Source organism: Paramormyrops kingsleyae, chromosome 1 (assembly GCF_048594095.1).
Source record: "Paramormyrops kingsleyae isolate MSU_618 chromosome 1, PKINGS_0.4, whole genome shotgun sequence".
NCBI lineage: Eukaryota > Metazoa > Chordata > Actinopteri > Osteoglossiformes > Mormyridae > Paramormyrops > Paramormyrops kingsleyae.
Genome location: NC_132797.1, coordinates 21,524,456 through 21,549,046, shown reverse-complemented (window position 1 = coordinate 21,549,046; position 24,591 = coordinate 21,524,456). Strand labels below are relative to the sequence as shown.

The following is a 24,591-nucleotide window of genomic DNA, read 5'->3' as shown; positions in this document are numbered from 1 at the left end:
GAGTTGATCAAAGCGAACATTATTAATCTGAGCTTGTTGATCAAAAAACTGTTTTTTCCTGGTGCCTTTGACAAAAAAACAAAAACTTGTTGATTGTTGATTTATTTTGTGGTAAGAATCAAAAGCGAAGTACCGTCAGTTTCTGGCCCAGGGATTTCCACAGGTCTTTGGTGAGAGTAGCTTCATCAAGAACTTGACTGATGTAGCTTTTGAGGTCCATAAATCCCCTTAGAGACCCATCCAGTCCTTCATCACCCACAATCTACCATAAACATAAAAAAAAATTATTGTTAATGGAACCTCAACAGAGAAGTCTACATTTCTGTAAACATGTAAAGCTCAAACATATCTCACTTAAAGCTCGTCGAGAGAAAAAAAACTCTTTCGATTCTGATTCCGATTCCAGGTTGGATTCATTTCTGTATCACCACAATCAGATGTTTGTACTAATTAACTTCTATTTTCAATGAACACTTAACCTGATATCACCATAAATATTGAGAAAATCCTGTTGGCCACTCAATCTCTCCACATTGGTCTAAGTATTATAGAAATATACCCACCCATCTTTCAACAGCTTATGCTAGTCAGGCGATGAGGCCTGCAGACTATCCCAGGCAGAGGTGGAAAGTTCAGGTCCAGAAAGTACAAATCCAGACCAAGGTTTTGTTTCAACCAACAAGTATACAGTGTAAATCTGTGACTGTGACTCTTTATACTTAGCTAGTTGGTTGAAACAAAACCTTGGTCAGGATTTGTACTTTCTGGACCTGTTCTTTCCACCTCTGATCCCAGGCAGCATAAAGCACAAGGCTTGGTTCCACCCTGGACAACAGGGTCATCCACCCCAGGGCACACACACACTATGAGCAATTTACAGACACTAGACAAAGTGTTGCATACTCTGTGCCACCTGGGATATGATCCAGGTCCACACCACATTATTATGTAAGCATTCAGGAAAGCACGTGTATGCATCCTGCAAGCAGATCCTCTGGCACCTGTCGGTCATCCTCAGTGAGAAGAGTGAGTATGCGAGTGTAATGGCTGATCTGCTCCCGCAGACGTTCATGCAGAATCCTGTAGAGGTTCAGTGACACCGAGCTCTCGCATTTCTGTGCATTGATGAATCTCCAGAGGTTCACCTTGTTCTCTTTCCAATATGTACTGCATCAGAGCAACATGTATGCAAAGAGGAAAAAAGGAGATCAGACACCAGTGCCTAAATAACTCCAGTTCCAGCCGTTCCTGGTGCCGTTAAGCTTAATCCTTCTTGTAGACCAGTAACACAACCAAGGCATGTATATGTATGTTATGTAGTATTTTCCTAAAGCTGTTTATGTACGTAGTATGCATGACATGCAAAAGCATACAGTGTGTGTGTGTATGTATGTATGTATGTATGTATATGTGTCACTTAACCTTTTTCACTTATAGATGGGAACTAATTCTAAAATAATTTTACCTTGTCTTTTTGCCAATATAGTCAAAGCCTCCAACTACCACAAAATTTGTGAAGGATGAGAAGTATCTGAAAAAAAGAGAATTCCATTAATATTTCTGCATATTTCTGAACAATTCCCACCATTAATAAAACACCTTCATATATTGGACAAGGAGGGACCAAGGTCTACATTTCAAGCCTGCTATTCAGCCATGTACACTACTGAGGCAGAATTTATTTATGCCTCAGGACTGTTTCTGACAGACTTTTCATTTAAATTTACAAACTGAAACTTTTTTCATTGTCTCCAATGTGGCAAATGATCACACTGCTGTTATTGTACAGTAAGCTATCGTGTATTATACAATTCATCTTTTAATACAGAATAATTTCATGATTCCTATCTGCAATAAATGCTTTCTTCTAGGAGTAATAAGAGAAGAGAATTATGTAACACAAATGCACAGCATAAGGAAGGGTGTCAGCCTTAAAATATCTGAAATAAAAAGTATTTAATAGCCAGCAACTTAAATGTGCAAATTTTAAGGACTGATCTGAAATTCTTAAAATCCTTAATCTGACAGTAATAAAACACCTCGTGTAAAACAGATACTTGCTATCCCGTAAAGTTGGTGACATTAAGCTGTAAATAATGTGAAGTGCTCCAAAAGACTCCTTACATACTGAGTTACTTTTATTTAATTACGGTCGAGGTTAATCTTACGTCCTCTTCCTCTAACCGTGCTGTTTATATACTGTACAGCTACAGACCAAGCAGCATTTCTCAGATACAACATAAAATAAACACTCTTCCTTATTTAGTCTTTAATTTTTCTCAATTCACCTGTCAAAATCAAAGCAGGTGTTTAGATTTTGAAATAATAATAAAAAGGCAATAAAATATGCGTATTGGTTGCTGTTAATTTGCTGGGACTGACTTTCTACAGATTTCCTTTTCTGGTTTGACAGTTTTCGCACTTTATTGTCATTTTATGGATCACGTTTTTCTTCAAGTGAGAGGTTACAGTGGCCCCTGGGCGGACAAATGCCTCGGAACCCCAGTCTTGTTGCCGTCCATCTAATTTCCTACAGCTTGTCCTGTACAGGGTGGTGGGGGCTGAACGATATTGGGTTAAAAAAATACTTTGAAAATTTTTAGTTATGCTGAACTTTTGTGCTTACATATGAAGCTCAATGTTGTCCTGGAAAATCTTTATTATTTATTTCTTTTGTGAAACAAACAAACAAACACATACATAAAGAAATGGATGGATGGATGGAAGACAAAAGACTTAATGACTAAGGAATAATGTGGGTCCTGAGGTTATACCAGTTTAGAAACACTGACATAGGGCAGGGGAACACCGCAGAGGATCATTGATTGTTGGGGGGGCAATCACACAGAGAATGCAAACTACGGCAACAGAGCAGGGGTGGAAATCAAAAACCCAACAGCACTGAAGCGCTGAGCCAGTCCCCTACATCTGGCCCTGATTATTGCAGTATAATGATTTAAAACTATAGGTTTGGCAGAAAAGACATTTAGAAGTAGCCAAATTGAGGAGCGCAGTTGCGTTTTTTTATAACTGACTACACTACATGCCTTTGCTTGATAAGCAGCATGGAAGTTGGATGGATAACTCATTACATCTTGTTTTTCACTTCATCCATTTTAGTAATCCCTCTCCATTAAGTTATTTTAATTCACAATAGTCTTCCAGGCTCTGTAAAATTATATTAACTTATCTCTCCTAATAAAGACATTACTTGTATAGATATTACATAATAACGAGTGCAACAGCAGTGGTAGTTACTCTGTATAGAGCTGCTGGATGCTCTCCATCTGCTCGATGATGTACACGTCCCTGCTGCTCTGAACGTTGCCCTGGCCTGTGAGTGTCTGGAGCTGCTTGCACTTCACTTCTGTATAATCCCAGAGAGCTTGAAACTTCTCACTCAGCTGCAGTAACTGAGTCATCTGCATCTGCCTTTTACCTTCCACTGCATCTAGAAGGCAACATGATGGGTTACGTTAACACACCTGGGACTATAGTACACATCTCAAAAATGCTAAGCTAAACTGATTCACGCACAACAGACACTAATGTTATACAGTCATTTTAATGTACACAGGGGCTTCTAAATTAATCATTGGTTTTGTGTTCACCACTTACTGTGGTTGAGTAGGTGTTGTAGAACAGTGACGTTCACGTCACTGAGGTACTCCAGAAAAGCTTTGTCAGTCTTTACTAGATCCTGGCCTACTTTGATCCACTTGTCCTTCCATAACAGAAAACAGTCATATTGTATCCATAAGTTTTATTATTAACAGAAAATATAGTCAGAAAATGCTATATAGTAGTACACATACTGAAATCACACCAAAGCTAAACGTTGAATAGTAAAATGACAATGCATCATTTAAGCAGAAAGAAGCAGGTTCTTCTCTGTAACACCTTGGCAGTTGTTTGCTTCATACTTGTAATAACCGCACAGTATTGCCAATGCCACGCTGGACAACAGTTACTATATTCTTTGGTGAATGAGCTGATGTTGGTCGACGGACAGTTCCAGAAAGTCCTACAAAGATTCAATGATGTTTCGGGGCTGGAGGTGTATTTGATTTTATTCTGGTTTTGATCAAGTCACTCTGGAATTTGTTTAGCAATGCATATGGGTGCCTTGTCATCTTGGAATAGTGCCACTATTGATTATATTAATTATCGGATGCACTATTGATTTAAATATAAGAATCTCTCTCTCTATCTCTCTCTCTCTCTCACACTCACACACACACACACACATGTGATTTACTTATTTAAATGTTAATGTGGTGTTCCTATTATTTTGGTATAGCCCTTGCTCCCCATGAAAATTTTCTACGGCATATAGCTTGGATTACGATATTGCATACAATTTTTAGTGACATTTACCTTCATTTGCACAAGTGACATGTTTATCCCAGGTGTGAGTGTTGACGGGAAAGAGATTTCATTGGAGAGATTTGCAGAGATGAGGTGGCTGAGGCACGAGGGCCAGCGATCAGAGCAGGAACCTCAACAGTCTTCATATGTCAGTAGTGTCTGTGCCTAGGAACACAAGGAACATAATTCTCACAATCAATATTCTCTCATCTTCTCAATACTGAAGGATTTTATCAGAATTTGATTAATATTCCACTAAATCCAACAACAAGAGAATCTCTGAATGCCTACTAGTCTACCTGCATAGCCTTGCATGCTAGTCTGTCAACATAATTATGCCTACTAATCTATCTGCATAATCTTGCATACCAGACTTGAATACCATAACCTGCACGGAGCTGGGAGGATTCCTGATTCCCAGTGCCCAGAGGTGTGAGGCAACAGTGTTATGCAGAGCACCACTGCGTCACCCCCCTCCCCATCAAACCAAAAGCATTCTGAAATTGAGCAAAGCACAACCACATTTTCTACTTTTGTTCCTGTTTTGAAATAATTATTGAAGTCTGTGTTTAAAAAAAAGAAGCGGGCTTTTCCTTATGGGGAACAGGTAGGTGGACCAGGCAAAAACCCACAGGTGCATACATATACTCACACCTAATGCATGCAGAGTAACCTTGCTTAAAATAAATCCTTAAGTAATGACAGGTGTGTATGGGGCTTGTCGCCTGCATTCTCTAAGCCCTTCCATTTCACAATCAGTTTCCAGTGGTAAAAGAAAAGCACATCTCATTGCATAACCACTCCCCTCTATAACAGACAACTAAACAATGCCTGCATTGTCTTTTTTTATTTGCTATTAAAATGCATGCATATTATTGGCTAATCTACTTAAAAAAAAAACCCAATATTATCGGATGTCAGCCCCTTGGAAGAATTTTCAGTAGCTCAGTAAAATGATAGCAAGTGAGCCTTCTGGTACGATCTTCCATGTTAATGGCTCACTTTTCAAATTCGATTATAGCTCTGGCAATAAGATATAACTATTCCAAAATTCCAACCAACAATGGTTCTTTTTTCCTCATAATATTCTCAATTTTCCTGAAGCTTACTTGGAATTTATTAATTTAATTTAATAAACTATTTTAAATTAATACACTATTGATTTAATGAGGCCATAAAAGCATATTCTAAATCAAAACATTTCATTTCATTCATTCATTTTCCATAATTGTAAATTGACCTGTAATTGTGATTTTTTCCCCTCAAATTCAAGCTTGGTGCAAAGGCATAAAGGTGCAGTTAGTGAACAGCACTATCTCTGTCTCTGAACATGAAGTCCTACACTCCATCAAGATGAAGGTCAAGTCAAAATGTTCCTGTGAACATCATAAATATCAACACTGCACCTTTCCTGGCCTTAAACTCCTAAATGTATGATTCATTGCTTAACTCAAAACAGCACAGCCTGAAAAACCAACTCTTCAAATTTCACTTTGGACCAGGAATATCAGAAACCAAGAGTTTATTTTTTATATAATATAATTTATATAATTGAGCGTGTTGTTTGACTGACAAAGAAATCTGTTTTTTGTACCATAATGAAAAAGAAATCACAACTCAAGCATTTGTAAATGCTTTTCTGATTAAAGTCTGATGTTATTACAAGATGTTTGTATCTTAATTGAAGTGTTCCTTTCACTGTATCCAAAGTCACTTTGCCCACTGTTCAATTGAGGAACACATTCGGACTTTAAAGGGTTAAATCTAAGCAGGTGTAAAGAAAATAACAATTAGCAAAAACTTTACACTGTCATAAAAACAAAGTAATGCTCAGAGGCGGACAATTTAGCTCCAGAAAGTAAGAATCCAGACCAGGATTTTGTTTCAACCAACCTGTTGAACATAAAATGTCACAGTCACAGAGTACTCAGCTTGTTGGTTGAAACAAAATCCTGGTATGGATTTTTCCTCTCTGGACCTGAAATATCCACCTCTGGTAATACTGCATGTTTTTCCAATAAAAATCCAGTTACCTAAGAGAAACATCACAATAAATGCCTTACATTCTTATATTTTGAGTCTTTGTGGTGATATTAAGTTGCCAAAAAAAAAAAAATCAGCTTTCCCAGCTTACGATTAAAGATAAGGTAACGTAAATGCTAATGTCTATTTGTAATGTTGACTTTTGCTGTCCAGTGCTAGTATTGCCTTATCTGCCTATGTCTGATTGCTTTCTCGAAAATGAAAGACTTCTGTTTCATCTGAAGGAAGTTAGAAACTGTCTAATCTCCAATAAGGGTGTTTTGAAAACAATAGCCACCCATGCATTGTTGCACTGGGCAACAGACAATTGAGGAGCATCCCTGCCCCCCCCCCCCACACACACACTCCAGGACAGGTGATACACTGGATCACAAAACATTCCTATATTTGATAAACAATGACTAAAGTTTTAGAGGTATTAATGTATGTTTTTCTTCATGCCTGTGAATGGGAAACACAATGGATGAACTCGTTTAACAGCTGGCTGACCTTCCCATTGTGGACATGCAATGCACACATGTCCTGCCATGCTTGCCTATTGTATACGGCCTTCCATCCATTTAAATTAAACACTTAGGATCATTGATTTGTTGCCCATTCCAGAAGGAAAAGCCTGCGTAAGTCATCAGACACAGGACAGGGCAAGCTGTACTCATACTGACCCACGCTAATAGCAGGGAAGGGTAATGAATTTCACCGAGGAAGGAAAGCCAGACGCAAGCGAGAGCGTGAAAACCCTGCATTCAGATACACAGCTGCAGCTGGACACAAGCCCACATATCAAAGCAAGGAAAGGGGTGGGGCACCTGTTTTCATGGCTGTTTCAGCATTGTCTCCTATCCATAGTCTATTGTAAGGAAAGGAAACGCAAATGACGCGTGTGATGTAGCCACGCTCTCCAGCAGGTTACTGCAGCACCAGGTGGCAGATGCTCAGTTTTATACTGCATGGTGTATATTCAAAATGTTCATTATTGGCTACAAACAGATAATACCAAGGCCAAGCGTGGGATGTAGTTCTGCTCCGGAGTGACTTGCTGTGGCATCAAATAACAGACGTTTGGTGTCAGGAAAAAAAGTTTTTTTTTTTTTTTTGAGAAAGTAGTCAACGAATTCCTTGAGCGATTGGGGGGTAAGGGCCTTGCTCAGTGGCCTAACACTGAAATCACTCTGCCGACCCAGGGATTCAAACCAGCGACCACTCGCAGGCATCGCGTCCTGACACGGGCACTGGGTCACACGCCCGCCAGTCTCAGCAGAAACGGTGTTCTACAGTGTCCCAAAGGTTTATTCCAGGATACAAACAAATATCCTTCCTGAAATTACCAGATACTTAAACCATTCATGAATATAGATAACTAATTCAATTACTTGTAAAAAGTACGCGTAATTGTTTTTATTTGTTTAAATATTCAAATATTTAATAATAAACTATGGATAATCCAATTGGGGCTGAGAAATTGCTAATGCAATCACTTTAGATACGGTGCTGTAGTTTACATGCATCTTTCATATTACTATGTCATATCACCAAGATCGTCAGAGCTTTTATACATCTAGTGCTGTCTGACGTGCGAAATCTGCATTGCAAAGCCAGGAATTATGCACTCGCTAAAAGCAAAAAAAAATCTGGTGTGAAGAAAACAGTGTTGCAGGGAAAATAAATGTTTTATTAGCACTTTAAAGCTTGGCAACCAATCATCTATTATAAGGCCCCTCTTACGAGTGAAAAATGATTCCGACTGTGGACTGCCGTAATGCACGGAATGTGTGGCCTCGGGAACCATGGAAAAAGCCAGTAAAATGAGATCTTTTATCTTTTTTCCTTTTAAACTCATGTACAGCACACATTTTGTCGCAGCATGTCTGGCATACTTTACACAGACGGTTGCTACTGACTTCCTAACAAGTGAATCTGCAAACCGCCCAGTTTATATCGCGTATGTCTTTCTTGAACTAATTTATATTGCTTGTCAGCATAACACTGACATCCCATAACACGGTGGATGAAAAATCATAGAGGAAGCATCTGTCTTTTGCAGCAGGATCCCCAGAAATACACGATATGGCCAAAAGTGTGTGAACTAGCTTGTCCAAACAAGGGAATTAATATGAAGTTTGTTGGCCCATTGTTTCCATAATAGCCTTTGCTATTTTTGGAAGGTTTTCCATTAGATGTTTTTCTGGTGGGCCTTGCAGGGTATTGAGTATCAGGTCCCTTTCTGTGAGCTTATGTGACCAAACACTTTGTAACTGAACTTGTTCCCGTGCATTTTGACCTTCACAGTCACTTCACTTATGATTGACCCAGACTGCTCTAGCAGGACAGAAATGTGGCAAACTGACCTGCTGAAAAGATTGTGTAAAATGTAAAGTCGCTAACCTCTTCTGTATAACCACCCATTCTGCTGCTAATATTTGTTGCAGGAGATTGTGTGACTGGTGCATAATTATGTACCTGTGTCAGCAACAGGTGTGGTGTAATTAGGCACTTCATCTAATTAATACCAGCGTCCACATCTTACAAATACAGGTTCAACAGTATTTTATATACATATATGTACATACCAAGGCTGGGTTTGAACCAACAACCTTCTGATCACAGACACAGAGCCTTAGCTGACAGAGCCACACACTGCCCAGTATACTAAACCATGTTTCTTTAGTTTACTTTCTATTTCTCAAATGGTTAATATATCTTCCAATCACTTATCCAGTACAGGAGAGCCTGAAACCTAAGCAGGTTCAATAGAGTCCAGTGCAGGAGATACTCTGATCCAGAAACCAGTCCATCACAAGACCTCTCACACTATGGATAACTTACAGATGCTGTTCAATTCCCACTTTTTTCTTACAATTTGTAAGAGCTGATATCGCTGAAGACAACCTTCACGCCATATACAGTACGCACAAGACGAAAAGGAAAGTGAGAGTAGGCAGCCGGTGTATGACGCTGTGCTGTTCGTTATTACACTCTGTTCTGCGGTGCCCTGCCTTGTCCTACGCTGTCTAACCATGTCCTGTCTTGTCTTACTGCCTCTGTCTTGCCCGGACTTCATAGTTCTGTTTTATACTGTTCAGTCACACATCCCATACTCTAACAACTAATACTACATCACATCTTGTACTTCTGACGTTTGTTGTTGTTATTACCAACGAATCATAATAAACAAATGAGTATTTTAACATAAAAAAAAAATAAAAGCCGGAGTATCCAGAGGAAACACATGAGACACAAGGAGGACATGCAATCAAATTATCTGACACCCTAACCCAGGAGGAAAAATATCTGAGCCATTAAGCCAAAGACCAATCCACTGACTGGAGTAGCTTTACTTTAAATTTCAATTAAATTGCAAGAAAATCTGTCTTCATAAACTGTTCATAATGCTGGAAATATGTTATCCCATATTTATTATAACCGCCAATCTAATCATAGGGTCATATTGAAACTTGAGTCTGTTCCAAGAAGCTTAGTACACATAGTGAGAAACTCGAAAGCCCTGTAGGAGTACTGTACACCACAAATACAGTATGAAGGAAAGAGTACTCTTACTGTCCCATTGATAATACCGTGCTATTACCACAGATGGTAAAAGAGCAGAGTAAGGCAGCATAATAAACGATTTAGATTCTTTCAGAGATTATCCTCTGATATTTACACATCTTATGTTTAAGAAAGGTTCTTTCTAGGACCTAACACCTTCATGAGAAAAAAAGACAGAACTGAAAAATCCCTGTCAGCACTAAGTAACACTTCCTGTGAAGCTCCTGACGTGACAGCTTCCTAAAGTCAGCGTGGTAGCAGCAGGGCATCACCGCTCCAGACAAGCAGTCAGAAAGGCACCGCTGACAGAGAGGAGGTGAAGCATTACTTTACATAGTGTTACAATCACTGTATTATACCTCAAACCTCATTTCTTTGATCACTTAAAATTAATAAACAAATTTCTTTTTTAAAAGACAGCAAAATTTTACCAGTGATTTGTAAGTATTACACTTCAAAATCCTTTCTGCTCATTCAATGCTTATATGAACAGTGAGCACTGAACGTTAAGCTAAAATGAAACTGCTTCTATCCAACTCGTCACAAACAACACGTTTCCCTGCTCCTCTACTTTACCTGAATATTTCGGCGGTCAAATTTTGTCTGCACTCCATCCTGTCCGTGTGAGGTGTTTACTTGTCCCCCATCTAGCCGAACTAAATGGCCTGCTGCCCAGCTGAGTCGAGGAAGTCAGGTGCCCGGCTGACAGCGTATCCCAAGGTGCTTTGCACGCATTCTTTGTTGGCATGGCAACAACGGGCTAAACATTCTCAGCTGCTGCTGCTATTTGCCCGAGTCTTCCCTCTCGTTGGAAGGTTACTCCCATTTCCGGAACGTTGTTAATGCTTTCTAAATGAACATTCTTGCCTGACAGAGCATGTAAAAACAACGTATAGCTCCCCGCATGCAGACTCAATTCCCCTTTTCACTTCGTGCCTGGTCAGACCGTAAATGACAATAAAAAAGTAAGAAACACAAGAGAGCAAGAATTGTGTGGCTTCCTGACCACTCATAGAGCACTGAAGTGAAAATATTGATTTGATAATTCCGAGTACTGGATATATTATTGCTTTGAAGATTAAATATCTCACTTATTCCAGTTCTTTTTCCGTCCATGGTGTTCCAGTTCTGGAACTCCTATTTTTCTTGAGGACTAACCACTCAGCATTCACTACAGTGGTCTAACAGAAGGATTTCATACCACCTACAACATGAGCGTGTCATGGTTCGAACCCAAGCTATGTGCAGTGCTTGCATGGGCTTCCCCTGGGGCCTTTTGCAGTGCTGACTCCTCTGAAGGTCTGTGGAAGCTTTTTTTTTTTTGAAGACATGGGCAATGACTTAGAATGTCAGAAAGTGCGGGGGCACTGGCTGCAACTGAAAGCTGATTGGCCCCCGGAGTCCTCCTCCCCTGTCAATCATAAATTCAAAACATATCATTGTCTAATGATAAGGTTCCCCCCCCCCCCCCCCCCCCCGTATAAATTATGGCCCCTCATATGCTCTCCCCCATCATAAAGAATTAGAGAGTCAGTGCAGTGTAATTTCCCCAATGCCAGTTTCTAATTCTTCTCTTAGTTTTAAATGTAAATAACCTGTAGCCAGTGTAGCATGGCACTGTAGCATGGTTCAGCCCAACTGTAAACATCCTTGCAGTATCTGCTTATCATGTGGGCCAACAGAATAGCTTGGGCTCCGGTTTCCTTCCTCATAAGGCATATGGCTGACCTCAGATCGTGGCTCCTTATCAGAACAGGCGTGTGCCTCTCTCTGTCTGTCTGTGTGGTCATGTATATATTACATTATGGGGAAATTGGGGGAAAAAAAAAACAGTTATTCTGATCTTATGGTTACATTTTTTTGCTCCCCATAAAGGGAAACTCAATTTTATAAAAATCTGTGAATGCAATCAAAGTATTGTATTTTGTTTAGTTACATACAGTATGAATAAGGTGTGTGTGTGTGTGTGTGTGTGTGTGCGCTCATTAGTGCTATTCCACAGACTGGCATCCAATCAAGGGTGTACCCAGCCTTATGCCATGTGCTTCCCAAAATAGCTTGCAAGTTAAATCTGACTGAAATTATCTTGGAAGACATTCCCAGGCATTATACAGCATGATCTCTACTTCATTCAGCATTAGCTGTATATTCCCTTTTCTCCCTACTTCCTGTTGGCAAAGAGATATCAGAGCTGTAGATCAAACTGCTGGTCACTTCCAAGCCGTATTCATCATAACTGCTCATTAGCAATGCATTTGCGTGTTATTTATTTTCTGTGTTATTTGCTGCTCCATCCATCTTTCTGCCATTTGTCCTGGTCGGGGTTGCAGGGGGTCCTGGAGCCTATTCCAGGCAGACAGCAGCCAAGGCAGTCGAGAGACACAAATTACCTTAACTGTATGTCTTTGGAATATGGAAGGCAACCCATGAGACACAAATAGAACATGTGGACACCACATACACAAAGCAGGTGGAATCTAAACCCCTCCCCAACCCTTAACTTGTGTGGCAACAGCGCCACCAACTGAGCAATCCTCCACTTACACTTCCTCTTGTTATTATTGTTTGATGATGTTTCTGACAGACTTCAAGATTCACAAGCTTATTGTAGCCTGCACGGTAAACAGCCAGTTACACTACACGATGAAAATCTTACTTTGCATATCCTTCTGGCCACCACTAACTCAAATTAAACACAAATGCAAATTAAGGTGAGTCAATAAGACAATAAATGTGAGTACATTTATGACAATAAATATATGAACACAGTGCAATACGATCATTCTCCTCTGTCTACTGATAGTATTTGACATCTAATTCACTAATAAAAAGACATTTTATGAAATCATCTGTTTCACTAGTATTCATATTTGTACTAGTTAACATGTTGGATTATATTCATGATGGACTCTTACACACACACACACACACACACACACACACACACACACACACACACACACACACATGCACACACACACATATATATATATATATATATATATATACAACTCAACATTGATAGCTATATAGCTGGCAAATTAACATCATTGTTAATTGTGAATACAAAGTGAGATTAATATGAATCTTGTTTGGATATATTTCTCTTGTTGAAAACAACCCACATACAGTAAGTCCATTTAAAACATTAAACGGTTCACTGACAGCTGTTTAAAGAAAGGTTTCTATTTGTGGTGTCAAGGGTGTCTCATAAAATTTTTCTAGGTTAATTGTGTGGAGTAGATTCTGAGAAATATGCTTTTTTCGTGCTACTGAAATAATGAACTTTTGGTGACATGTGGCTTTCATTGAACAGCGACGATATACTAATAAGACTGACCTTCAGCTGACATCGTTTTGTATGCATTCTCCAGTAAAACTAGCAGTTTAGTGATGTGTTCCTGTATTCCTCTAGTCAGCGTCAGCCCAAGGCATGAGCGAAATCAGTGGCTGCTTATGGCCCAGCAGCTACTACCCCCCACCCAAGGGGAAGGAAGATAACAAATAGCTACTATGTTAATCAAAGTTTTCTTAGGACCTAGAAAAGGGTTGGGTTGGCCCAGCCTCTAGGTAAACAACAAAGATGAAATGGAATGGGTCATTCCAAGACTTTTTCAGTAATAAATCAATATTACATTTTAGGGGCACCATTACTGTATGTAAGAATAGCTACTTAGTAAGAGCTACACTTTGATTATTTAGTTGAGGTATTTCATAATTATTTTTATTGTCATAGAGCCAGCTTAAGCTGCACCACCTACATTATGTGACTAATCAGTTAGACAGTTTATTATGTTGACAGTTTAAAAGAAAGTGCAGGAGTAAGAAAGGCTACAGCCCTGGGTGGGGCTCCTAAGCTGTGACTGGCATAAAACAGCACAGGCGGATTTTACATCATACAGAGCCAATAAGAAGCTTGGACACGCCTGATTTTAATGCATTTCTCTCTATGTTAGCTACTGTATGTTATTCACTGTATAGTTGCAGAACAGGCCTGAAGGGAATGAAATAATACAAATCAAACATTGTAGCAACCAAAGAAAGTGTTCCACAACTCAAACATTTCCATCCATCCATCCATCCATCCATCCATTATCTTCCGCTGGATCCGAGGTCGGGTCGTGGGGGCAGCTGTCTCAGCAGGGAAACCCAGACTTCCCTCTCCCCGGCCACTTCATCCAGCTCCTCTGGGGGAACCTCGAGGCGTTCCCAGGCCAGCCGAGAGACATAGTCCCTCCAGCGTGTCCTGGGACTTCCCCGGGGCCTCCTCCCAGTGGGACATGCCCGGGACACCTCACCAGGGAGGCGTCCAGGAGGCATCCTAAGCAGATGCCCGAGCCACCTCATCTGGCTCCTCTCAATGCGGAGGAGCAGCGGCTCTACTCTGAGTCTCTCCCGAATGACCGAGCTCCTCACCCTATCTCTAAGGGAGAGCTCAGCCACCCTGCGGAGAAAACTCATTTCGGCCGCTTGTACTCACAATCTCGTTCTTTCGGTCACTACCCACAGCTCGTGACCATAGGTGAGGGTAGGAACGTTGATCGACTGGTAAATCGAGAGCTTCGCCTTTTGGCTCAGCTCCTTCTTTACCACGACAGACCGATGCAGTGCCCACATCACTGCTGACGCCGCACCGATCCACTAACTCTGGAGGAGTTTAAGTAACTCAAACATTTCTTAGATTTTAAACTCTTCAAAATAGCCCACTTTGACTTTTATGACAGCATTGCAGACTCTTGGCATTCTGTCAACCAACTTCCAGATGTAGCCACCTGGAATGCTTCTCCAACAGGCCTGAAGGAGTTTCCACAGGTTCTGGGGACAAGTTGGCAACCTTGCTCTTACTCTTCAATGCAACTCATCCCAAGCCAGCTCTATAGGGTTTACGTCAGGGGATTGGGGGGGGGGCAGGTCATCTTTCACAGCACTCCATCTCCTTCCTTGTTTACAAGACAATTCTTGCATAACCTCAAGGTGTGCTTAGGGGCATTGTCTTATTGAAAAACGAATGACAGTCCAACTATGCGATTACCAGACGGGAGGGTGTGTCATCGCTAAATACTGTGGTTGCCATGCTAGTTCAGTGTGCCTTCTACAATAACGTCACGAGTAGAATACCCCACAGCTTTTTTCAATAACGTCATGAGTAGAATACTCCACAGCCTTCTCCATGCTGCATAGTGGGAACCAAACATGGCTGCAAATAGTGGAGTTTTTGGTATTTTTTTGATTGATTGGCCATCATTTCTGAAGGTAATTATTAACTGAAATTTCTCTTTGCAGGTTTGCAATAAGCTTTGTGACATTAAGCATAAAACTTGACTTGAACTTGACTATGTTTTTGTAAAAAAAAAAAATCCATAACCAGGTGAAAATGTTATAAAAAAAGAGAAATACATGATTTACAGTAGACATGTCGAAACGTTTGACTAGTACTGTATTAAATTAAATGTTAGTCACATCTACTGTCATTTTACACTGTCATTCAACAGTATGGCAAGAGAAGTGTAGGAAATAATGTAGTAATACTGAAGGGAATACTCAAATAACATAACAGTTCTGATTTGGCTCTTCAGCTGTGTTTATGATTCATGGTAGAAATGCTCTTCCTATACAGACCGTTAAGACAGCTAAGGAAGTCTTACAGATTATTTATTCCTATACCATACATACTTTCCTCAGTTTTTAAATAGTTTGCAGGTAAGCAACAGACTTATTCAGTATTGTCACCTCATGGTACAATCCAGGGTGTTTTCCAAGAACTATACAAACACTGGAAAATGAAAACTGTAAAAATCAGATTTATTACGTTTTAATTACCTTAAGGCAAAATATAAATTTTATGTGCTCTAGTCCTTGACAATGAGGTTTTTGAAAACAATTCAAACTACATGATAAAATACCAACACCGACACTGTAACTGGCTGTATACTTTTGTTATGTAGAGTTTATTTATAGCTAACACCTCCTGAAACTTAGCAATGTTCAGCAAACACTCAATTAAATTGGCTAACAGCAATTTCTTCTCATCAGATATCAGTCCTTTTCCCTTTTGAGACTCCTCAATCATGCCCTTTCCACCTTGCTGAAGAACTAGTGATAGATCCTTTGTGTCTTGAGGGTTGAATCTCACTACCCTTGTCAAGGGCTCCACAAGCAGGTCTGTTACCCTTTTCAAGCAGCACACCTCATCTGAAGATGCATTTCACATACCATCCCTGGCCAATCACTGCTTCATCTCCACCTGAAGTTGGCCAGGCTTCAGATTCATGTGAAACACATCAGTATCTGGTTCTGCTTCAGCTACCAATAAATGAGCTCAGGCAGAGAGTGGATAGACAGCCCTACTCCTATAACTGACATGTACATGCATGCATTTATGAGTTGGAGCATTATACACTCACCTAAAGAATTATTAGGAACACTTGTTCAATTTCTCATTAATGCAATTATCTAATCAACCAATCACATGGCAGTTGCTTCAATGCATTTAGGGGTGTGGTCCTGGTCAAGACAATCTCCTGAACTCCAAAGTGAATGTCAGAATGGGAAAGAAAGGTGATTTAAGCAATTTTGAGCGTGGCATGGTTGTTGGTGCCAGACGGGCCGGTCTGAGTATTTCACAATCTGCTCAGTTACTGGGATTTTCACGCACAACCATTTCTAGGGTTTACAACGAATGGTGTGCAAAGGGAAAAACATCCAGTATGCGGCAGTCCTGTGGGCGAAAATGCCTTGTTGATGCTAGAGGTCAGAGGAGAATGGGCAGACTGATTCAAGCTGATAGAAGAGCAACTTTGACTGAAATAACCACTCGTTACAACCGAGGTATGCAGCAAAGCATTTGTGAAGCCACAACACGCACAACCTTGAGGCGGATGGGCTACAACAGCAGAAGACCCCACCGGGTACCACTCATCTCCACTACAAATAGGAAAAAGAGGCTACAATTTGCACAAGCTCACCAAAATTGGACAATTGAAGACTGGAAAAATGTTGCCTGGTCTGATGAGTCTCGATTTCTGTTGAGACATTCAAAAGGTAGAGTCAGAATTTGGCGTAAACAGAATGAGAACATGGATCCATCATGCCTTGTTACCACTGTGCAGGCTGGTGGTGGTGGTGTAATGGTGTGGGGGATGTTTTCTTGGCACACTTTAGGCCCCTTAGTGCCAACTGGGCATCGTTTAAATGCCACGGCCTACCTGAGCATTGTTTCTGACCATGTCCATCCCTTTATGACCACCATGTACCCATCCTCTGATGGCTACTTCCAGCAGGATAATGCACCATGTCACAAAGCTCGAATCATTTCAAATTGGTTTCTTGAACATGACAATGAGTTCACTGTACTACAATGGCCCCCACAGTCACCAGATCTCAACTCAATAGAGCATCTTTGGGATGTGGTGGAACGGGAGCTTCGTGCCATGGATGTGCATCCCACAAATCTCCATCAACTGCAAGATGCTATCCTATCAATATGGGCCAACATTTCTAAAGAATGCTTTCAGCACCTTGTTGAATCAATGCCACGTAGAATTAAGGCAGTTCTGAAGGCGAAAGGGGGTCAAACACTGTATTAGTATGGTGTTCCTAATAATCCTTTAGGTGAGTGTATGTGCCACACATGTTTCTTCACATGCAGTGGTACAACAGTGGCGAAACCTTTTTTGCATCAGTATGTTTTTGCAATTCTTGTTGCTAAGACCGCAGTGATCAGTTTATAGAGTACAGCTTCTGTATCTGTATCATGTGTGCTACATAGCTCTTGGTATTTAAACATACGCAGCCGAAAGCTAACAGCAAAAGCACCATTCAATATTATGCTGCTGTTTCCTTGAAACCACATGAATCTAGGTGAAAATTTTGGTTCCAAATAGATTTCAAATGTTAAATCCACTTTAACTAATGTAGATGAACAAGACAGGTGAAAGAAGGACATACAAGGCTTGAGAGCAATAAGGGAGAAAAGGCAAAAAGGGACTGAGATACTGTTAAACAAAACAGAGATGCTGCTGGATTTTTCAAGCTCAAGCGCTCCATATGTATCCGGAACAGTCCACCCCCAACACATCCAGCCAATTGCAGGCCAGGGCCTCATTGTTGATGAAGAGGTGGATGGGAGAGGAAAAGTAACCTTGCTAACAAAACACTGATAAAATTAGCAGACAGGCCTTGTACCAAAATACAGCCAGTACAATAAGATTACTTATAGGCACACAGTCACATTAGTACGATCACAATCTGTACAGTTTTACTGACATCAGGGATTTCATCACAAACCCACTGGTCTCTTGATGCCTAGTTAAGCCATATAACTACCACAATTATACAATTATTTAATAATTATTTGGTCACACTTTACATTAACTGCACCTTCATAAAGCATTCATTACGCATTAATAGAATATTCAGTGCACCGTCATAATACATTCATAATGCATTTATAGAACACTCAAAGTCAGCATTTTTCTATACCTTAACATCCTAAAATAACTTAACAGCTTTAATATACATTAATAACAAACATTATCAGATTAAATGATTATAATGTTAGGATATTAAGGCATACTTACATGCTTCTTATGAATGTTCTATTGCATTATGTAGGGGCACTGAATGTTCTATGAATGCATTATAAAGGCATCATGAAGGTGCAGTTAATGTAAAGCGTTACCAATTATTTATTAGTACCTACACAAGAAATACTACAAGTGTTCTATTGACACGGTATTTCTCTACTTCCAGGGCTCTCAGCATTACTTGGTGTTGCTACTTACTGGTCCTGACCTCTGAATAATTCGCCTTTGGCAACAGAACCTTCCCCAGTCACAAGTTCTGCTTTCTATAATCATAGTGATGATTACGTATTCTGGCAGCTAATTAACAAATTGTCCTTTCTACAGGCCTGGTATCTGCCTGCGTGCATCTGAACTGAACTCTGTGAAGTGGGATAGAAACCAAAGCGATTTTCAACCACACCGTCACATTCTACTAACACGATCATACATTGGCTAATATGACTGACACATATCCCACAAATGCTGCATTATTAAAAATAATATACGAATGATGTTTTGGTATAGAAAAACACTGCAACTGCACTCCAACATTTAAACATGATGCGTGAAAGGATGACAAAAGGAAAAAAGCAGATCTGATTTTTTTTTTCCTCCTGAGGCAATTCTACCCTCAACTATTCATTGTTTTTACTGCTATTCAATGCAGCAAACCTTCCAATCGTTCTAGAAGAGACGGCCAGTAATGGCCACTGAATTGGTTAATTAATAGGCTCTCGACGTAAGGGCAGGCACTGAGCTGGGGGGAGTGGATCCAAGCAATGCTTCTGTCCCCCATGGAAGAAGAAAGGGGAGAGGATTGCGACAGATGCAAGGTTACTGCTCGGCCTCGGATAATAAATCTTCTGGTTCATTGTGGGTGCATCTCTCAGCAGACCGAGTGAGGAGGCTATAGAGAGCGCTGAGACAAGAGAACATGGTGAGGCACCAACTCCCTTCTTCACCTCCTACGTTCCTACATTCAATGGCAATGCTGCTATCACTCTACACGTCTACTGTGGCCGCTCAAGTTCTGGATCCGGAGGTAAGAGAACAGACTAACTGCTCATAAAGATCTAAGACACCATCGAGATGTAACAGATGGTGAACTGCGATGGTGCCGTCCTTTATTCAGCGTTTTAATGCATTATTAGCTACCTTTTCCAATGTCTCGCTGAAGACCACCTTTTAAAACATTTTCCTCCTTCCTCGTGTATTTTTTTTCATAACACTGTTTGACAAGTGATTTGTTTTACATATTTATTCGTCTTTACCGTCAATTTTTATGCATTTAGTTAACACGTTAAGGAATCAACGCCTATTGGTTTAAAATAATATTTGTAAATACTAAATAATATAGAAAATAATTCATATTGTGCAATTATGGATAATACCCACATAATATGAGATAATATTTTTATGAAATATTGGGAATTCTCTTTGTCTTTGCTTGTGAATAAGCAGGTCTGTTAGTTACAAAGCCATTTGGGTGCTCAAATGAGATTCAGCAATGATAAAGATGCGGCGAACTGGACATTAAACCACCATTCAAGTCTTAAAGGCATATACTGCTCCATCCGTAATCGTATCGTAAGAAACAGCACTAACGTTAACATAAGCAGGAGGGTTTTTTTTTTGTAATTAACAATAATAGTTATATACACTAAATATGCAGATATAAAAACAGTAACAAAACCAACTATAAACCAAGACAGCAAAGCCTGTAATATCTGAGAAATTGCAATACAGCATCTTATTGGGTACATCTAGCTAGAACCGGGTCGGACCCACTTTTGCCTCCTGAACTGTTTCAAGGCTTGACAAATTGTGCATTCAGAGAAGCCTTTGGGCACACCACTGTCATACCGAACTGTTATTGTCTCACTTGTGGCTTTCCTATCTGGCCATTCTCCTTGGACCTCTCTCCTTAAAAGGGTATGTTTAGCCACAAAAATGCCATCGGATGCTGTTTGTTCATCACATCATTCAACACAAACAAATGTGTAGCATCATTTGATGTTTCAGTAAGCAGGGGTGCTGAAAACAAGCTTTACAGTCGAAGGGTACAATTACTTTGGTGTTGAATTCTCGGGATGTTGACAGAATCCAGCATGCCTGGAAGAATTCAGGTTTCCAGTACATATTGACCTGTTTTCCCACAGCTTTTTAGGACAAATTAAATTACATAGCTGGACAACATTGGCATTGTACCCTCTTCAATCTCCCTATAACACACGACTACTCAGGTTTAATGTCATTCTCCTACAATATACAATCAAATAATGCTACTGTAATGCAGGACAATTGATTATTCTACTGTGGATATACATTTTCTGCTTAGTGGAACAGATCTAGCTACTCTAATTGAATTATTCTTGGACCACAATTTATGAAGCAATTGAATATTGTGGGCCAGAAGTCACTGGATATGAGGGTTTTTCTTTTATTCCATTGTTATCTGCACCTAGGATACCATTCATAGCCATTTCTCTGGCATGCAACCCAGACTGATTCTGACACTGTGTTTACACTTGTACAATACAATAAAATACTGTAGGTTAGGGTTAGCCAGCCCATCATCTATAATAATGAAAACAGATACAAAACATTGCTGCACTATGAATGTTAGTATTTACAGGTAATTTCAGCCTTTGAATAGACTTGTCAGCTCATTAGGTAGCACTACTGCTTCTTAAGTTCACATCCAACTGTGTGCTCACACAGTCTCTCTGAGTCACAGAGGGGCCTCTGGGTACCTGAGTTTCCTCCCGCTGTCCAAAGACAGTGTGTGTTGGTGGCATGGAATGGGCTGGTATCCTGAACTAACCCTGAATTAAACAGTAATCTGACAGAAAATAATACATAACCACTTACACTGCATAGCTCTGCTAAAAACTGTAAAATCTCTGCACTTTTTATTTACTGCCTGTTTGCATGCCCTGTTACTGTGATGTTAAGTATACTATATGTCACTATATGTTACACTGGGGCCATGGACAAACGTTGTTTCATCACTCGTTATACATGTATGAAGCTGCTGATGACAATAAAGTAACCTTGAACCTTGAAACCTAAAATCAATCTTGAATTTTCCTTAATATTTATGAAAAATAATTAATTATTCATATATCCATTCATCTTCCAACCACTTATCTTAAAGAGGGTCATGGGGAAAAAAATCAATAGATTGTCCTAAATATTATTTTAAATAAATCTTCTTTTTCCTGCAGCTACTTTTTCTAATAGAATATCTTTTTCTTCTAGTTTTTTACAACACGGCCAACAAAGAAGAAGACAGAGCCTGTTACATCAGAAACTGTTGTGTTTTGGGGTCTGCGTTTGTGGCAAGTCATTGGTGTCTTTTCAATATTCGTACTTTCAATCAGTAAGTCCATTTTAACAAACAATTACCAGTTATATTCAATAGCAGAGTGAAGCCGTGGGTAGTACTGTTACCACACACTTCCGGGTTGGAAAGTTCCTCACTGGGCATATTCTCCCTGTCTTGTGTGGGTTTCATCCAGATACTTCAGTCCAGACGTGCAGTTTGGTTATCTGGCATTTCTAAATTTTTCTGCCCTCTAGTGGATAAGCAGTTGAGGTACTGTAGATGTTCAGGGAGGTTGTCTTATTTTCATTAGATTAAACAATTTAAACATAAATACACAATTATTTTACTTTTTTAAAAGCTTGTAAGCATTTTCATTAGCAAGGCATGCAATCTTATTATAAGAAGGTCATCAGTGGCCCCGTAGACAGCATGGTCTCCACAGCCCCATGATAGCATGTCTATGATAGCATGATTCCACCAGGATTACGGCTGATTGCGCAGTCCTCCATTACTCATTAAGATACTGACCCAAACACACCTCAAAATAGTGCAAGAATTATCTGGTGAAGGCAAAAAATCAAACTAGTGGTTTGGCCTTCCAGTCTCCAGACATCAACCCCACAGAACTTAAATAGGCCAGAAGAACCAAAGCAAGGCAACACATAAGTGACCCCCATCTCTGCAGAAGAGCCAAGAAGACATGGGGGATTTTCTGCTGAAACATGTTAACCGAATGCCTTGTGTTTGTGAAACTGTTATTGAGCCAACTGCTGACTGTTTTGCCAATAAACAGAATATCCTTACTGACTTTATGTAAATTTTTAATACTAAAATAATGATTTATTCCGCCACAAAATTGTGGTGCAATATTGACACCAAAACAAGCTCTGACAGACCAGCAGAAATGGTTATCTTCTTCTGAATGACACAGACAAATGAATAGTATATCAGTACGAATGCTTAAAACGTTAAAAACACTCTTCTAATTGAAAAAAGTATTTGATTTTTTCATACTTTTTCAAATAGGACTCAATCTTGCCAGCTTAAAATGGGACAAACCACAAACATATTTGCATCTCATTAAGCCCACAGACTAATTTTGAAAACGCACGTAATTTTTAAACTTGGTCTAGCTAAGTCTTTGTCACTGCTTAAGCTTCCGTATGTTTCTGTTTTTCTTCACTAAGTAATAACACTGTGCTGCATCTTCAAGTGTCGAATACCGAGGACCAAAAAGGAGATTGAGGCCCGGCAGGCCAAGCGACAGGCAGCAAAAAAGTATGCCAACACTCTAGAATCCGTGCCACCTCTCAGCGAAGTCACTGAGACTCCAGGGGGTAAATAATGTGCTTTATAATCTATCTCTACTAAAAACCCTATTTCTATATTTTACTTGAACAATGGATTTATTGTGATTGTCATTTTGTATTCCTAATAAACTGAAATAGCATGTCACTATGTCATGATATATTCTTATTACATCGAATTAAATGTACAAACCTGGTTATAATGTAATTGTGCAATTAAACATGCAATGAATATTGTCTTTGTTTTTCATTCAAATTATAATATTAGTTGCAGTGTGTTTTTAAATGTTACAGTACTTAAGCAATAGAAAAGAAACTCCAGTATACTTTCCTCTTCCCCTGATACTGACCCTCGCTTTCACCTGCTCGTCCAAGGTACAGTGGACAGTATCCCACTGCAGACAGTCTCTGGAGATGTGCAGGCCCGCAGCAGCAACCAGCTCCCTGTGGTTAGGGAGGAAGAAGAAGGCATTCCCACCAGCTAAGTAGAAGCACAAAGCCCTGTCCTCTGCTGCCCTCTGTAGTAACCCTCATGGAGTCTTTTAAGAAGGGCTGTCTTTACACATAAGCATAAATAGTCATGATAATATGCTGACAAACTACTATTTATATAAAGCAGTATCTTATATTTTACATCTGTGAATAAAATAGGTGCACAAAAAATGGGGAGAAAAATGGGGATTATACTACCGAATTTAGATTAAAGTGTTAAATTGTGATACATTGTACTCTATGTATTTGCTTGTACGGCTTGTATTTTCTTCGTTTTATTTTTTAAATAAAACTGTTTGTTCTCCCAGTATTTTTTATTTTACTGACTTTTGACTGACTCCCGCCTTTGCCCAGCTGTCCGTTTAAATGCACAGAAAACGAAAGAATAAGCAAATTTAAAATTAGCTACATTAATTTAATGCATTCTTGCTTTTTTATGTAACAAAGGCTTATACAATACAGAGGCTGTTACACGCATTGAGCTGCAGACATTCGAATATAACGATCATCCACTGATTTTAGCAAAGCAGCTGTCAGGACAAATGACAACAGCGCCAGTCAGGAATACCGAAGGGTTTGAAAATAATAAAGAGCCCATAGCTTTAATTTTTTATGAATGTTGTCAAAGATGCTTGCCTTGGATATTTCAGGATGCTGTCACATGCAGTGAGCGGATAAATGACGCCTTACAACCCGCGGAAGACGGTATAATCACGTGCTGTCAGTCACAGCCCGTACTGGTGTCACCCAATGGGATGCGGGCAGTCTCATTCTCCCCAAAGCTATTTTTCATTCTTTCTTTTTATCCCCCCAATGCTTTTTTTTCCCCTCTCCCCAATACTACGACACATAAACACATATTTATTGACGTCAGACTTACGCTATTGGAAAAACAATCCAATCACAGCCTTCATTTCTGTTCGGGCAGTAATGTGGACCAATG

The 24,591-nt window shown here is 39.8% G+C and overlaps 2 protein-coding genes across 5 annotated transcripts in view; one reads left to right on the top strand and one right to left on the bottom strand.

Moving 5' to 3' along the window:
* Positions 1 to 24,497, bottom strand: part of LOC111841603 (ALS2 C-terminal-like protein) — a 41,336-nt gene extending 16,839 nt beyond the window's left edge. For 2 of the 3 annotated variants that reach the window (XM_023807462.2, XM_023807464.2), the window contains exons 1-7: positions 10,534 to 10,680; positions 4,378 to 4,533; positions 3,619 to 3,724; positions 3,259 to 3,451; positions 1,466 to 1,531; positions 1,002 to 1,167; positions 134 to 262 (exon numbers count right to left, since the gene is read on the bottom strand). In XM_023807462.2, coding sequence (XP_023663230.2) covers positions 134 to 262; positions 1,002 to 1,167; positions 1,466 to 1,531; positions 3,259 to 3,451; positions 3,619 to 3,724; positions 4,378 to 4,398 — 681 coding nt within the window. In that variant the 5' untranslated portion in view covers positions 4,399 to 4,533; positions 10,534 to 10,680. Of the gene's footprint in view, positions 1 to 133; positions 263 to 1,001; positions 1,168 to 1,465; positions 1,532 to 3,258; positions 3,452 to 3,618; positions 3,725 to 4,377; positions 4,534 to 10,533; positions 10,681 to 23,506; positions 23,601 to 24,284 lie in introns of those variants that run through there. The other variant, XM_072711732.1, reaches the window with a different exon arrangement.
* On the top strand, positions 15,077 to 23,958 carry LOC111841609 (transmembrane inner ear expressed protein-like). 2 transcript variants are annotated; one of them, XM_023807478.2, is made up of 5 exons: positions 15,077 to 15,210; positions 19,412 to 19,563; positions 21,783 to 21,903; positions 23,037 to 23,186; positions 23,532 to 23,958. In XM_023807478.2, exons 2-5 carry the CDS (start codon positions 19,456 to 19,458, stop codon positions 23,639 to 23,641), a joined length of 489 nt encoding a protein of 162 aa, XP_023663246.1. In that variant the 5' UTR covers positions 15,077 to 15,210; positions 19,412 to 19,455; the 3' UTR covers positions 23,642 to 23,958. The 2 variants fall into 2 exon arrangements, with proteins under 2 accessions (XP_023663246.1, XP_072567835.1); XM_072711734.1 differs by lacking the exon at positions 15,077 to 15,210 and adding an exon at positions 16,057 to 16,117.
* Positions 24,498 to 24,591: the final 94 nt, after the last annotated feature.

What these genes read in the sequence shown, in the direction of transcription:
- LOC111841609 (XM_023807478.2), top strand. Translation starts at nt 19,456, where the DNA reads ATGGTGAGGCACCAACTCCCTTCTTCACCTCCTACGTTCCTACATTCA. An exon ending in CTCAAGTTCTGGATCCGGAG is followed by an intron (nt 19,564 to 21,782) that starts GTAAGAGAACAG and finishes TTTTTCTTCTAG; the next exon opens with TTTTTTACAACACGGCCAAC. An exon ending in AGTCACTGAGACTCCAGGGG is followed by an intron (nt 23,187 to 23,531) that starts GTAAATAATGTG and finishes TGCTCGTCCAAG; the next exon opens with GTACAGTGGACAGTATCCCA.